Raw genomic sequence first — 16,748 nt, 5'->3', positions numbered from 1 at the left:
CCCCAATCCATTTGGTAGCCCTTCTCTGGACTGCCTCCATCCTGTCTCTATCAATTTTGAGATTCAGGCTCCAGAACTGAACATAATACTCCAGGTGAGGCCTGACCAAGGACCTATACAAGAGCATCACCAACTCCATTTTCTTACTGATTATTCCTCTTTCTATGCAGCCCAACATTCTTCTGGTTTTATCTATTGCCTTGTCACATTACATCGCCATTTTCAGATCACCAGAAACGATCACCCCAAGATCCCGCTCTTGGTCCATGAACATCAGGCTTCCCCCCCCCCCCCCCCCCCCCCAGCCATCTCATACCACTCTTCTGGATTACCACATTCCAGATGCATGACTCTGCACTTCTTGGCATTGAATCCCAGCTGCCAAATCTTCGACCACTTTTCATGCCTTTGTAAATCACTTTTAATTCTTTCTACTCCTTCCAGGTTGTCCACTGTGTTGCAGAAATTGGTATCACATGCAAATAGACAAATTTTACCTTCTATCCCTTCTGCAATGTCGCTCACAAAGATATTGAACAGAACCGGTCCTGATATCGATCCCTGTGGCAGTCCACTTAACATGGCTCTCTCTTCAGAGTAGGTTCCATTTACCATTACACAATGTCTCCTATCAGTCAATCAATTTGTAATCCACTCCATCACCTTGGTGCTCACTCCGAAGCATCTCATTTTCTTCACAAGCCTCCTGTGTGTAACGGTATCAAAAGCTTTGCTGAAATCCAAATAGATATAAAAACAGTATGTAATCATTGACATACAACTGACAATCTTGGAGTAAAAGGACACTTCCAGGAAGCAGCCAAGGATTATAAATCTTTTAATTATAATCTGCGGATCTCTCTCTCCAATCACAATCCGTAAACGCATGGAATTCAAGGAAGTAACTTCAGTTCTGCGCAAGGAAGGCATACGATATCATTAGCTGTTTCCACTTGACATGGCGTTGATCACACAAGGTGTCATTTCAAAGGTGACGGTGGTGGATGAGGCAGTGACTATTTTGAAGAACGCTGGCAAAGAGGTTAAAATGGCACCCTTGCAGATGAGCACTACTCCAGCAGTGAAGGATGAAACACCATGCTGGCAGAGAATAGGCAAAAGCAGACAGAGGTTGAGGAAGCAATCGAGAGAGTCACTCTCTTCTAAAGATAGTGTGAAATCAACAGCCTGTTTTCTTAGATGATGGATATTGCCACATGTATTTCAGATAACAGACTCTTTCTATCATCAGTGTTTCATTGACTTGATGATTGCTGTTTCTTTTACCTGGGATATGGGATAGGATGTGGTAAATTTGGTTATTATTGTTTTTCTACTCAAAGATGTATGGCTCGGGGGAAGCTCAGGTTATCCTGAATGTCAACACCTCAGATGGAGCTGATTCACGCATCACTTCTGGGAAGACCTCAGACAGAGGCCCACCTAAGATCAGCCGGCCCCGGTACCCAAGGGCTCAACCTGCGGGGAACGAGGGCTGGTATTGGCGAAGCTCCAGCCGGCCTCCATCAGTCAGCCAGCTCTGCCTGCCGACAGTGGGAACCCATAGGGCTCGCCCTGTGGGTAGTGTCAACCCTACCTCTGCCCAAGGGTACACCTCCTGCGCAACAATCTGACTATGCCCCAATATGGATAGATTTGAACTTTGAAAAATTAGACTGTATCAGATATAGGAAACTTAATGATACTTTATTGACTGATGAGGTTTTTTTGTACACAATTAGCAGGGGTCATAAAAGATTATATTCGCACCAATAATGTAAAGGATATTCCACCCTCTCTCCTTTGGGATTGCTTGAAGGCTGCCCTTCCCGAGCATCTTATAAAAAGAAAGAGAAATATGAGATGAAAATAAAATTGCAAAATGAACTGGCTACTCTAGAAAAACTCCATAAGAATTCCTTATCGCATTCAGTAATGCTTGAATTTCATAGAGTGTGTCGTGTACTATATTCTTTGGAGTTGGATAACATAGCGCTACAACTTAATATGGTCAAGCAAGGACGCTTTGAGCTTGAAATTTGACTTTTAGCTCGAAATTTGAAAAACAAATTACATCAAAATCAAATTACTAAAATAAAAACCGTAGCAGGTTCTATGTTTACACCTACAGACATAGAGTGATTTTCACAGTTTTATGGTGACTTACGGTATATAGCAAAGATTTGTCTATAAATGACTCTGAGATTGTTCAATATTTACAATCTATTGATCTCGCCAGTATCTCTGAGGAAGAGAAAAATTACATTGACCAAGAAATAACTGAATTTGAAATTGAGCAGGTTATTAAAGATCTTAAATTAAACAAAGCTCCCGGGATTGATGGCTTTATATCTAAATTTAATAAAATAATTTTTCCCGAATTAATGCCTTTTTTTATAGCAATGTTTAACTCTCTCCACGATGGTGCTACCTTATTCCCTGCTGTGAATCTGGCTGGAATTTTCATTCTTGCCAAACCTGGGCGAGATACTACTTTATGTGGTTCTTATAGACCAATTTTGTTGTTCAATGTAGATTTAAAAATATTGGAAATGTTCTGACCAACTGCCTGAAAAGTGTGATGACTAAATTAATTAATTCTGATCAGGCCGGCTTTATCCCAGTCAGAATGGCTGCAGACAATGTTCGCAAGATTGTTAATCTTATTGGTGAGTAAAAAAAAGAGCAAATTCCAATGTTCTGCTCTCTGTGGATACCGAAAAGGTGTTCGATATGGAATATTGGTCATTTTTGTTCCATACTATGGAAAGGATGAATTTTGGGTCTCATTTTCTCAGTTGGATTAGAAACTATACAATAGTCCACAAGCCTGTGTGAAAGTCAACAGAGGGTATTCTAATATTTTTCCCATTCAATGTGGCACTAGACAGGGTTGCCCACTATCACCCCTTCTGTTTGCAATATTTTTAGAAACTTTAGCGACAAAAATTTGCCATTCGGTGGATATCCTTGGTGTCCAGTGGGAGATGACACATATAAATTGACCCTTTTCGCTGCTCATTCATTAATGGGGGCTGTGTTTGAAATGAGTCAGTTTAGTAGGGTTTCTGGATTGAAATTAAACCTTTAGAAATCAGAATTGATTAACATTTCAATTCTAGATGCAGAAATATCACAATTGAAAAACGATTTCCCCTTTAGATGGGTGAAGTGGAAGGTTAAGCATTTGGGTATCCATGTGAGCAACAATGTGGATGAGTTTTTTGAGTTGAATTATTCTTCTTTGTTATAGAATATTTTTCGTGACATGGAAGATTAATTGGGGTATTCTTTATCTTGGACTGGGCACAAGGCTGCCATAAAGATGAATGTATTACCTAGATTAGGCTATCTGTTCCAAACATTGCCAATTCATGTTCCCATTTCTATTCTTAAAAAATGGCAAAAGAAATGGTTTGCATTTGTTTGGAAATGAAGGCCATCGAGGGTGTCTAGAATGGTTATGTTTTGAATTAATTTAAGTTGGTATTATGTTGCTGCCCGGCGGCAGGCTGTTCTTGATTAGAACAGGAGAGAGGAACAAAAACAATAGATAAGACTAGAACAGGCACTAGTGGGTTCCATGCCCTTATGGGCGATTATTTGGTAACCTAGATCCACCTGGAAGTTGATTACAATGATGCCATCAACAACCAGTATTACTTTAAAGATCTGGAAGCAATGGCATGTCAGTCTGGTAGGAAGTAGGCAGTATTTCTTTAGTTCTGCCCTAAATCATAATGCTGAATTTCAAGCTGGTTTGAATTCAAACAGTGTTAGGAGATAGGCAGAAAAGGGTATTTCTAGATTCAGCCATATGTTGGGTGAGGGGACTGTTTTATCTTTTCCAGCTTTATGTGTGAAATTTAATTTGGAGTCTGCAGACATGTTCCCTTATTTACAAGTTATACACTTTCTGACAAAAACAGTTGCTGGGGATTTACTTTGGGCAAAACACAATTTGAGCATTGGTGTGATAATGCAGATAGAATGAAGGGGGTGATAACTTACATATATGGGTTGCTTAATAAAGACCTTGTTGTTAGACCCTTTTTTATGAGGGCATGGGAAGAGGATTTGGGGCATGCCTTGATTGAGAATGAGTGGAATATGATATTTGTTAATACTAAACGATGCTCAATATTGATGATGTTGGCTGAAAACAGCTATAAAGAGCTTTTGAGGTGATATTTAACTCCTGAAAGGCTACACAAGGCTCACCCTGCTTTAGCTGACTCTTGCTGCAGGGGCTGTCGCAGAGTGGGCACGTTTTTCCAAATGTAGTGGGAATGCCCTGGCATAGTGTTGTTCTGGAAAGAGATTTTTTCTCTTATAACTGGGATAACCCAATTAAAGATGCAACCTTCTCCAGAAAGCACTGCTTTGAATTTTCCCAAAGACTGAGAAATGGAATCGGTGTTGTTTTTGATACAACAGATTTTTATTGCTCCCTCAGTGAGTGCTGTAGTGCGGAGAGTGGAGATAATATTTGATTTAAATAAATTAATGGCTATTAAAATTTTTACTTTAGGTTTGAACACACCTGGGACCCATTCGTAAGGTGGAGGTCTTCTCAAGCCATGCCTCATGCATGCCTTGTGTAGGATTGATGTTCATTCCTTTATTCCTCCTGTGCTCTGAATGTATACGGATAATTAGCAAGAGATGTCCAATTTTAGTGTATAAGTGAATATTATGTTATTTAATCCCCTTGCATAGGATTTGCGAGAAGGTGGGTGGGATTGATGGGTTGAAAGTATTATATGTGTAAAATCTATTGCTCAACAGCTGTATCTGTTTTGTATTTCTGTTGTTCTGATTTATTGATGTTGATGCAATAAAATTATGATTTAAAAAAAAAAAAAGTACTCATAGACTTTACACTTTTGCACACAGTTTGAAACTTACACTCTAAATACACCAAATGCAGTTCTTATCCTTTATTCCCTTATGTATGAGTGTGTGCGAGTGTTTTGGGGGGGTGGGGGGAGAAAATGGGAGACGTGCAGAGAGGAAATGAGGGAGGAGCTGGTTATTGGGTTGTGCTTTCTAGTCTCTTCTCTTTCCCCCTTCCCTTTGCAAACCTGGGCTGTCTGCAATTATCACCTGTCTCCTGAGCTTTGTAAACATCATAAAGTTGCTATATTTAACATAAAGAATAGTTGACATTAGCAGTTGCCTGGCTTCCTTACTTATGGGCCTGTGTCATGGCCTGAGTCACCCTTTGAAGAGAAACAGCCTTGTTAGTTTACTTATAGCTTTATTGCCTTTCAGCACAGAACCTGTCCTTGTGACATGGAATTGGATGCTGTCTGCTTTTGAAGAGAGGAAGCGTGACTGTTAGCACAAAGTCACAAGTGTTGTCAATTTATTATGTACATAAGTCGATGTTCTTGTGGTTATCAACTGAGAGCAGTTGTCAGTAGCAGTACACAAAGGACCTGATTTTAAAAAAGCATTTACATGCTTAAAATTGGGTTTTACACATGTAAATGCACTTTACCATTGTAAGTGGGCTTTTGAAAATTGCTATAATATATGCCATTGAATTTTTCACAGGATTTACCCACATAAGTGTACTTTATGTGGGTAAATGGCTTTTGAAAACTGCAATAATAGAAGTTACATTTATAAGTATAAATCCTTTTGAAAATTACTCCCATTGCTATTACTATGCCATCAAGTAGCTACAGCTGTATTAATTTGGCATGGTTTAGTGAAAGGGCAAAGAGGTTCTTCATTTCCCCATCCCCTTCATCTCTTCTTCCAACTTATCCAAGTCATGAAAGAGATTCCTTCTGAGGGCCATTTTGACTGCTCCTTTCTGGGATTGGTTGACTTTCTGGTTACAGCCTACACTAAAAGTATTAGGGCCAGATTTAAGTTTTGGGCAAAAGCAAGGCAAAATAGTGCAAAAATTTAGCAAGTCTGTTGACTAGGATGGGAATCTGGTTTACTATAGATCTAGTCCAGTCTTTATAACGGAAGCATCAACAGCGTTGATACAACTTCTCGAAAGGTTTGAAAACTTTACAGAACACAAAGCCTGAGGGTTTAAAGTAAATCTGGATTCAAACTAGAAGAAATTAATTTCTTCTGGTTGTAATAAACTTCCTATCTCCATCTCTATCTCTGGTTTTAGCATCCCCCAAACTATTCTAACATTGAATTAGCTAAAAGTCCTTTTACTATCCTGGCCAGCATTGTGGAATGAAGTTCCACTTCACCTGGCAAATATTCTACACTTAATAGCTCATATCTGCTCCAGGTAAATATTTATTTACATATTTGCAGATGTATTGATTAGAGATGTAATTAATTGATATGATATAAGTGTTCTACTATTTTACTATTACTATTAACATATAACATATACCCTGTTACCCATCCCTTGCTGCAAAGACCCAACTAAAAACAAGGCATTTTACTAAATCTGACTTTCTTGGTCAAAAAATGTAAAATAGTTGTATGGTATGGATTCAGTTGCTGTGCTTAGATCATAGCCCTCTGACCAATTGCAACTAGATATGCAAAGTCAATGAGAAGAATGTTTACAAGGTACTGAACACATGGTGGGCATATTGGCCGAATGGATTGACATTCAGTATTGATTGTTACCATGGATGCTACCTTTATTGTCATAGTGCAGTGGCCTTGGAAGGCAGCCCTGAAAGTGTGTTGTGCATATTGTTGGAAGGTCAGAGGCTTCTTGTTGTGTTGCATTAATATTTGTTCTTGGGCCTTTCAAAGACATTTTATTAGTGTCTGCAATCATTTCTCTGTGTATGTCTCTGCAGGCTGGTTGCCAATTATGTGACTTTTGTTATTGGTGAGATCCTGCTGCTGATCCTGACAATCTGTTCTATGGCAGCCATTTTCCCTAGGGTAAGAAAAAAATCTATTTCATTTCTCTATAATTCTTAAGAGTAACTTTGACCATGGTAGCCTGTGCTCAACTTAACTCAAGAATAAGAAAGAATACAGTGATCAGACATCTCCATAAAAAAATGTGTTGTGTCTCAGTACAAAAATTACTTAAATCTGGGTCAAAATCTCTGTTTAATTTATTTTCCTTGAGATGAAGTGTCTTTATTTTCCTTGAGATGGAGTGTCTTTAAAAATACCTGTATTGTTAGATAGTAGGACTCTTCTTTTGATGTTTTGCATAAAGTTATCCTGAAGACAATGTATGCTTGAACATACTGTATTCGAAAGAGAGAGATCCAATTAGATAAGCTACAGAGAAAGAGACACCAAAGGATCATTGGTATAGATCGATCTCATGAAAGTGTTCTGCACATCTCTGTAACATCCAGGATCTTAGCCGCATCCCACACTGCCATGGACTATGATAATCTCAGGTTGTGATATCCAAAGTATCTAAAATGCTGCATAAACATGCTAGATTTTATTGGATGCACATTTTTCAAAATCACTGCACATTGTTGCACAAAAGGAATAATTTGGAATTATCCAGCACAACAAAATGTTAACTTCTTCTGTAACAAACAAAAATTCACTGCAAAATGGTTTTACAGAAGTACTAAGGATGGTTTGTGTGTCCAGCATTTCCATAAGGGAAAAATTCAGATGCCAATTTAGATTTGGGGGGGGGCACCAACATTTGTATTGCACAGGCATGATTTCAAAGTTGTTATGAAAATTGCAGAGTTTTAGAGCAGGGGTCGGGAACCTTTTTGGCTGAGAGAGCCATGAATGCCACATATTTTAAAATGTAATTCCATGAGAGCCATACTAACTACAACCCCCCACCCTCCTGACTCCCCAAGACCTACTAAATTAATTTACTACAACCCCCCACCCTCCTGACCCCCCCCAATACCTGCCAAATTAATTTACTACAACCCCCCACCCTCCTGACCCCCCCCCAAGACCTGCCAAAAGTCCCTGGGGGTCCAGCGGGGGTCCAGGGCTCGCAGACAAATCTTTAATAAAAAAGTAAAAATCTAACAAAACCCCCCACCCTCCTGACGCCCCCCCAAGACTTCCAAAATTAATTTACTACAACCCCCACCCTCCTGACGCCCCCTAAGACCTCCAAAATTAATTTACTACAACCCCCCACCCTCCTGACCCCCCCAAGACCTGCCAAAAGTCCCTGGTGGTCCAGCGGGGGTCCAGGAACGGTCCGGGAGCGATCTCCTGGACTTGGGCTGTCAGCTGCCAGTAGTCAAAATGGCGCCGACGGCCCTTTGCCCTCACTATGTCACTGGGGTCGACCAATGGCGGCGGTAGCCCCTGTGACATAGTAAGGGCAAAGGGCCATCATGGCCCTTTGCCCTTACTATGTCACAGGGGCTACCGCCGCCATTGGTCGACCCCAGTGACATAGTGAGGGCAAAGGGCCGTCGGCGCCATTTTGACTACTGGCAGCCGACAGCCCAAGTCCAGGAGATCGCTCCTGGACCGCTCCTGGACCCCCGCTGGACCACCAGGGACTTTTGGCAGGTCTTGGGGGGTCAGGAGGGTGGGGGGTTATAGTAAATTAATTTTGGAGGTCTTGGGGGGCGTCAGGAGGGTGGGGGTTTTTGTTAGTTTTTTTACTTTTTTATTAAAGATTTGTCTGCGAGCCAGATGCAGCCATCAAAAGAGCCACATCTGGCTCGCGAGCCATAGGTTCCTGACCCCTGTTTTAGAGGATGCCCTCTGGACTGTGATTCAGTAGAGGATGGTGACCCTTTTAATATTACTGCCTGAAGGATACAGCTTCACTAGTACATTTTACTTAAATAATAAGCTAGATGTGAAAGTTTAGTGAGAGGGCAGCACCCTAGGGTTTATTTACGGCTGTAGCTCTAGTGAATATTAGGGCTGATATGTTCTGAATAGGGGCAAAGACAATCTAATAAGAAATTCAACCATTAAATTGATGGCAATGATCTTAAGTTTATAAATCTGTTCCTGAGTAAAATTGTGTGCTGTTGGTCATTTTCTCTTTGGTTTCTTCTGCATTACCTTAGATGTGTCATTAGTTATGGGCACATGGGACCTGTGTCCCGAGTTTCTTCCTCAGAGCCCTGAGGCCCTGGTTCCCCTTGAGCCTTACTCTTTTTAACACTGCTGCTGCTGCCTTTTTTCATGCCTCTCACCTCCTTCCTCCTTGCCTGTGTGATGCTTATGTAACTTAATGCTTTCACTTCAGTGGTGATCTCTTCCTTCATGCCTATGCGGTTCAATGACAAGTTGTTTAAGCTGTGCAGGACTCCATAGACATAGTGCCACACAGTTCAAAGAAATTGTCATTAAACCACACAGGCAGAAAGGAAGAAACCAGATGCAGGTTGGTTACAAGTATCACCCAAGCAAGAAGAATGGAGGTGAGGGGGATTTAAAAAAAAAAGACAGTGGCATCCCTGTTAAAAAGGGTAAAACTCCAGAGAACCTGAGTACTCAGGAGAGCATGGACTTGGGGGTTCAGGGGACTCCCAGATTTGGTGGGTGGGGGAGGAGTGCAGATTGGGGATACCCAGAATGGGAGGGAGGAGGGGAATGTTGCGACAACTAGATTGGGAAGAGGGGGAAGAAAGGAGACTCAAAGATAGGAGAAAGGGGAGAGCAGGGACTCAGATTTGGGGGAGAGGAGAGAAGGAAATGGAGGCTACTATGGGGGAAAGAGTGGAGACTCAGGAATGCATGAAGCGAATAAGGTGTTAGAAATTGGATGGGTTATATAAGTGGGCATGTTTTAGATGTGCAGGGAATTAGTAGATATAACTACAGTACCTGAATGCCATCTGCTTTCAGGGGCCTGAAACGCAGAATATAAATAAATGTATGTATGTATTTATAGGTTGGTTCAATGTAGTGCGCTCAGCCCAGCACATAGCTTAATGCACAGATGGAAGCATGTTTTGGACACACTAGAATAACTCCGGATGCAGTAATGGGATTAGCGCGTTCAAACACATGGCAAAACAAGTGTGTAGCTAATTGTTATGGGAGCACTAGGGAGAGTGGTTTGCCCTTGGACCACGACACGACTGCAGAGAGGAGCTCCTTAGAAGCACCGAGGCAGGTGAGACGTATCCCAGCATAGGCGGAAAGGCAGAAGACCAAGGACTCGCACCTCCGCCGAATCTGACGCATCAGTAGAGACCCAACGCAATGCTGGTCTCTAGGGTAGCCCTCCGGCCACTCGATAACCCTATCGGACCTGCCATACATGAACAGAAAATGCGCCAGGACAGACAGAGGTCGAGGGCAGACGATGGAATTGGAACAAGATGAGACTTGAAGACTGAAGACGATCAGACGATACTTGAAGATGAGGATCAGACGAGGACTTGAAGACAAGGTCAGACAATACTGGATAAGGATGAGGCAAGGCTGAAGAGAAGAACATCAGGGACACTGATGAAGACACTTGCTGAGTGGAAAGACGACAGAAGAGTTAAAACTGAATATGAAGGTATCCGGCCATGACTCATAGCAGCATCCATCCTGAACTGAGCTTCGGGGAAAAGGCGTGATCGATGTACCCGACAGGTCAATCGAAGGAAGACGAAACTTCTGACCCGGCATGGAAGACGCATCCAAAGGTCATCTGAAGTTGAACTGAGGACAATCCATAGGAGGTAAAATACGGAACCAGGATATCCGAGAGGAAGGCTACTCTGACGAGGGAGACAAAGAGTCTGAAGGCTTCCTAGAAGTAGGAGCCAAAAAGGTCTGAATGCTTGACAGCAAAAAAGGACTGAAGACGAGAATGTCAAAAGGATTCTGAAGACAAAGACAACTTGTCACGAAGGCGTCAGGTATGTCAGGACATCTGGACTTTAACCTCCAGGGCACTCAGTCAAGACCATCAAGGAGGTGTCAAGTGAACTGGTAAACAAGACATCTGAGATATCTGGACCTCGGACCCCAGGTCACCCAACCAAGAGCAGCGAGGAGGCTCAGAGAGGCAGAACAACAGGATGATGGATTTCAGGAATAATAGGACATCAGAAGATGAGGACTTCAGGAAGATCTGAAGGTGAAGATATCAGGAGGGTCGGACGACGACATCTGAAGACAAGGACTAGGATCTGGCGAGAGACCAAACATGGAACGAAGATGAGACAAAGGATCAGGAACCACAAAGGAAGATAAAGGAATTCCCACAAAATTTGAGTGGGAGAGTGCCTTGAAGAAGTGGAGCTGGACATCAGGGACTCCTGGACCGAATAGCTGGAATGGAGGATCCAGGAGTAGTCTGACTCCATGACTGACTCTTTCCGAAGGCGAAAAGGAACTGAAGGTTGAGCCCTTTTGTAGGGCTGAAGAGGAACACCCAGGATGTCATCACAAGGAGGAGCCAGAGGGACTGGCCCTTTGTCCAGGGAAGAGGCGTGACCCCGCACCTAAGGAGGCAGGACCAGGGACAGCAGCCATGCTGTGCAGCAGGGAAGCGGAGGAGGTAGGCCCGAGGCATCAGAGGCGGCTCTGGCTGCTGAAGAGAGGATCGAGGGCGGCTCCAGCCGCTGAAGAACACCGGTGGCGGCCTCCAAGCCACAAAGAGGAATGGCATCTGCGACCTCCTGGCTGTGGGGTGAAGAGGAGACATCGGTGGCAATTCCAGGCCGCAAGAAGAGGAAGGTGGAAGCGGCACCTGCTGCGAAGGAAGGTGCTGATGTTAGCGGCTCTCAGCCGTGAAAACAGAATGATGGCGGCGAAGGAGAGGAGGTAGCAACAGTAGTTCCAGGCTGCGATGGCGGCGGGCCTGCCGTGGAGCACGGCAGCGGCAGTCACAGCTGCATGGAGACAGCGTCAGGGCACAGGTAGGCTGGAGGTGAGAGGTTGCTCGCAGTCTAGCTGCAGGCAGAATCATAACACTAATAGGGATTGAAGTTTACAGAAAAAGGAAGGGCTCCATAAAAAAAAAATTTGTGGGCACACAATATACACGCTGTTGGTGTGCATGTATGTTATATATGTGAATTATATGTGGTGGGATAAAATGGATGCTCGTATTGAGTGTCCGTTTTCCTAACCCATGCACAGCTACGTCTTCAGGGCACCCGTGCTTTTGAGCACAAGCGATTCACAATTTGCCCCTTGCACATCCTTTTTAGCGTGACCACTAATTTACATACCATATCAAGAACCCAGGGGTTGTGGATGTGTGCCCTTTAGGAAAACAGGTGCTCATTATGCATTTTACCGTGCGATTTTATTGCCCCTTAGTTGGGACTGTATATGAGATGTGGGGGTAGAAAAAGACAGCTGAAACTTAGAGAAAGTTAGGATATGGTGTGAGGGACCTGGAGGGCTGGAAAGGGGGAAATTGGCAGTGGAAAGGCAGGGAATGGGTGTGAGGCAGTGAGAATGATGGGTTTACGAAGGGGGTAAGAAAGGGTGGAATTGGGACTAGGAGAGAAGATGGCTGGGTAAGAGATAGACAAGAAAGGGTCTGAAAGCAGGAGCAAGTATGAATGACAGAAGAGCTGGGATTAGTGAGTAGATAAGAGGCAGAGGAAAGTAGTTGAGTGCTGGGGATAGATGAGTACGGAGGGTAGAAATAAGGGACTAGGGAATGAGTAAAAGATAGCAGTGGAAATGGGCTGAGAAATGAGTGAGAGATAGGGTGGGTAAAAGAAATATTGAAGGAAGTGAGAGAACATGAAGATGAGCTGGGAAAGGGATACAAGTGGGGAATGGAAAGCTAATAGATGAGAGGTGAAAAGTGTGAAAAGAACAGGTGAAATCTAGCTAGGAGTGGATAAAGATGAAATGAGAACAGAGAAAACAGATGAAAGCGGAAGATGTTAGACCATATGGAATATTGTTAGACCAATATAAGGAAGAATTGAAGAATACAGGAGGAGAGAGAAGAAATGCAAATGGACATGAGACCCTGGATAAGGAATTAGGAAAAGACAGAGAAATGAGAAAAAGAGACTGGTACCAACATGATTAGAAAAAGGAGGTAATATTCAGCCACTGGCTGGCTTGCAAAGTTAATTGAATAACTTTGGTGGGATATTCAGCAGCACAACAACAACATTGAATATATCCAACTATTGTTAAATTTAGCCAGATAACTTTATTCAGTTAACTTTAAGATCATTCTACAGCACAATGGGGGTCATTTACTAAGCATTTTTCCATAGACCCAGAATGGGAGAAAACCTTTAGTAAATGTCACCAATGAGAGCTAGCCAGATATGTTATCTGACCAATTCTGAATATCGAAGTTAGCCAGATAACTTATCCAGCTATCTTAACTTTACCTCAGAGCAGCCCTACATTATCCAGTTAAAGTTTAGATGGTTAATGATTATCTGGCTAAACTTTAGTTGGATAAGTAGCAGAATTGTTCAAAAGTCGGCATTTAACTGGATAATGTACAAATTATCTAGCTAAATGCCACGGAATATGGACCCTGAAATGTCCAGACAACAAAGATACAAAAAAATGTTTATTTTCAGCTTAAAGATAGGAATATATTAACTTTGGGATGTACATGTCTGATATCTTTGTATTGTAATCAGTACAGAAGAAAATTAATTTCAATTACTCTGGTGTTATACTACATGCAGAGTCTGGTTTCCTGAAGCTTCCATTTAATTTTTGTCTGTTTTTCTAATTTGTGATCATTTATTCAGTATTTGGTGAGGGTCTGTCTGTGTTTCAAAGACGAGGTATTCTACTAGCATGTAGGGTCTGTAAAGGCGTCTATACCATGCTGGCTTGTATTGTTTTTTTAGTATGACGTGCATCGCTTTTCTAGAGGCTGTTGTAATATATGTAGTGCTGTATATTCATGAGTAGAGTTATTACTATTTGAGTCTGGCAGTTAGTATGTTATAGTATGACGGATTTGCTATGGGTTCTGAGTACATTTTTGCAGGGTTTTATATTATTTCACAATGCTCCTGGCAGTAGATGAAGTTTGTGTAACTGTTACTGAGATGATAGCAGAATTTGATTATCATTTTTGTATGGTGAGTAATCAGGAGAAATGTGCTAGTTCTGCTCTGCACCATTTGTTAAAAACATAAGAATTTGGCATACTGAGTCAGACCAAGGGGCATACTGAGTCAGACCATGGGGCACATTTAAAACTAATCGGAGAAAGTTCTTTTTTACTCAACGCACAATTAAACTCTGGAATTTATTGCCAGAGAATGTGGTTCGTGCAGTTAGTATAGCTGTGTTTAAAAAAGGATTGGATAAGTTCTTGGAGGAGAAGTCCATTACCTGCTATTAAGTTCACTTAGAGAATAGCCACTGCCATTAGCAATGGTTACATGGAATAGACTTAGTTTTTGGGTACTTGCCAGGTTCTTATGGCCTGGATTGGCCACTGTTGGAAACAGGATGCTGGGCTTGATGGACCCTTGGTCTGACCCAGTATGGCATTTTCTTATGTTCTTATGTTCTTATGTTCTAAGGGTCCATCAAACACAGTTTCCTGTTTCCAGGAGTGGCCAATCCAGGTCACAAGCACCAGGCAAGATCCCAGACAGTAAATAGAGCCCATGCTGCTATCACACAGTGATAAGAAGTGGCTATTTCTTTAATCTACTTGGTTAATGATAGTTGATTGACTTGTCCTCCAGGAATTAGTCCTGTGAGTGCAGGTTATTGTAGAACTTGAGGTGTAGGGTTTATATTGCGATCTGAGCCGGCGTATGGTTAGGGCGCACTGAGCAGTGGTGCCATGAGCTGGGGAGTGCCCTAGGCACTGCCAGCATCACCCGTCCTGCGGCAGCATGGCTGCAGTGGATGCCATCCTGCTATGGATGAAAAAAGAGTCCTAGATGGCCACAAAGGGATGGGATCCACTGCAGCTAAAGAAAGTCCTGGCATGCCATGGAAGATCCCATCCTGCTGTGGCTAAACAGAGGCCTAGCATGGCTGTGACAGATCAGTTGAAGAGCTATCAGATGGAGGGAGGGCACCATCAGGTGTTGAGGCACTTTTCGCCCAGGGTATTATATGCCCTAGAAGAGCAAGCCCTGATTGGGATTCTGTTCTTACCTGTATAGATTCCAGACTTCAGTCCCATATACAATTAATTGATTGATCTATTGAATACTTTTAGTGGTAGTTTTACTAGATGTTTGATCCTGGCCAGGGGGTTTCTTTGTTGTATAGATGGTCCTTCTGTGTAGAAATGCCATTGACATACCTACCCAGCATCTCATAACTATGGTGCAAAATGTTTGCAGCTTACGAGAAGAAATGTCCTGTTTCTGCATGGTAGAGTTTGTTAAGATGTGGGTGTGGAGAGAGCAATGGGAAACCTAATTACCAGGATTGAACTAACTGGGTGATTTTCCTGTCACAATTCATATAGAATGGCTCCCTGATGACAAATACATGGTAACATAGAACAGAGACAATTTCAGATTTAATATTTAAAAGTATGACTGTCAATATTCAGAAGCAAGTTTTGGTGTATTCGGCTTCTTTTCCAGCTAGATATTAGCCAGATATGTCATGTCTGGTTAACATCTAGTCAGATATAAAAAAGACATTCCGGGGGCTTAACTGGGTGGAGCTACTTATCTGGCTAACTTACAGGCCAATACAGTAAAGTGCGGCCGCGGTTACCCTGCTTCTAACCCGCTTTCTACTCACAATTTGGCCGCGTTAGACCAACCTGCCATTCACTATCCCTTTTAACCCATCCTTACTGCCTCTTTAAATCAATGGGTAACCCTTTCCGCCCGTGGCATGTATATGAGATGTAAACGATTGGATTAGCTATTCCCTCCCATACAGTAACGCGCGCCCCGATTATCGCTTTTTAAACCTGCAGTTTTGCCGCATGTTTAACCTGCTAACTTACCGCCTACCCTTACCCCTGCGTTAGAGGCAGGGGTAAGGGTAGGCGGCAAACTTTCCCCCAGCCCCCGCTCACCTGCCCTGGCCGCATCCATGGGTGCCGGTCTCCGGGGCAGCCCCAGTCCTCTCTACCCTCCTCCCGAAGCAACTTTAACCAAAAGAAAACCTAAAATCCCCTCCTCTCGAAGCAAGGCGCAGGTGAAAAGCGACTCGACATGTACAGTGTAACCAAAGTTAACTTACTTTTCTTGCAGCCCTCTCTGCCCTCCTCCGGAGATGCGCACCGCGGCTCCCCTGCCTCCCAGGGGCAGCCGGCGGCGAAAGCGGCCCCGCCGGCGGCGAAGATGGATGCCCGGCGGCGAAAGCGGCCCCCGCCGGCGAAGATGGATGCCCGTAGTGCACGGGCCCCCAAGCCAGCGAAAGCGTATGAACGCTGGCTTGGGGGCCCGTGCACTACGGGCATCCATCTTCGCCGGCGGGGGCCACTTTCGCAGCTTTCGCCGCCAGGCATCCATCTTCACCAGTGGGGCCGCTTTCGCTGCTTTCGCCAGCGGGCATCCATCTTCACCGGCGGGGCCACTTTTGCCACCGGGCATCCATCTTCGCCGGCGGGGGCCGCTTTCGCCGCCGGGCATCCATCTTCGCCGGCGGGGCCGCTTTCGCCACCGGGCATCCACTTCCTGGTACCTGTCATTTCAAGTAAGTATTCCGATACACTACAAAGAAACCGCTTATATCCCCATCAATTTATCAATCCCCTATTTCTCTAATGATCACATCTGACATTTATCTTTTAATCTCAATATCACAACAATGCCATCTCTTCTTCAACACTGTCACCATATAGCTCCTAGACCTTCTATCATATACCACATCAAACCTCATCATACATATCCACTGTATTCTTCGAATGAGACGAGATATCAACAATCTTTCTTCTTTTAACCCTAATT

General features: G+C 43.3%; 1 protein-coding gene across 1 annotated transcript in view; it reads left to right on the top strand.

Annotated features, from left to right (window-relative positions):
• Window positions 1-16,748, top strand: part of ADCY3 (adenylate cyclase 3) — a 369,755-nt gene that overhangs the window by 294,689 nt on the left and 58,318 nt on the right. The window contains exon 11 of the mRNA XM_029596196.1: window positions 6,798-6,885. Within this exon, the coding sequence (XP_029452056.1) occupies window positions 6,798-6,885 (88 nt within the window). The remainder of the gene's footprint in view (window positions 1-6,797; window positions 6,886-16,748) is intronic.

Source organism: Rhinatrema bivittatum, chromosome 3 (genome assembly GCF_901001135.1).
Source record: "Rhinatrema bivittatum chromosome 3, aRhiBiv1.1, whole genome shotgun sequence".
In the NCBI taxonomy this organism is placed as follows: domain Eukaryota; kingdom Metazoa; phylum Chordata; class Amphibia; order Gymnophiona; family Rhinatrematidae; genus Rhinatrema; species Rhinatrema bivittatum.
The sequence above is the reverse complement of the archived record's forward strand: the minus strand, read 5'-3'. Positions and strand labels throughout refer to the sequence as shown.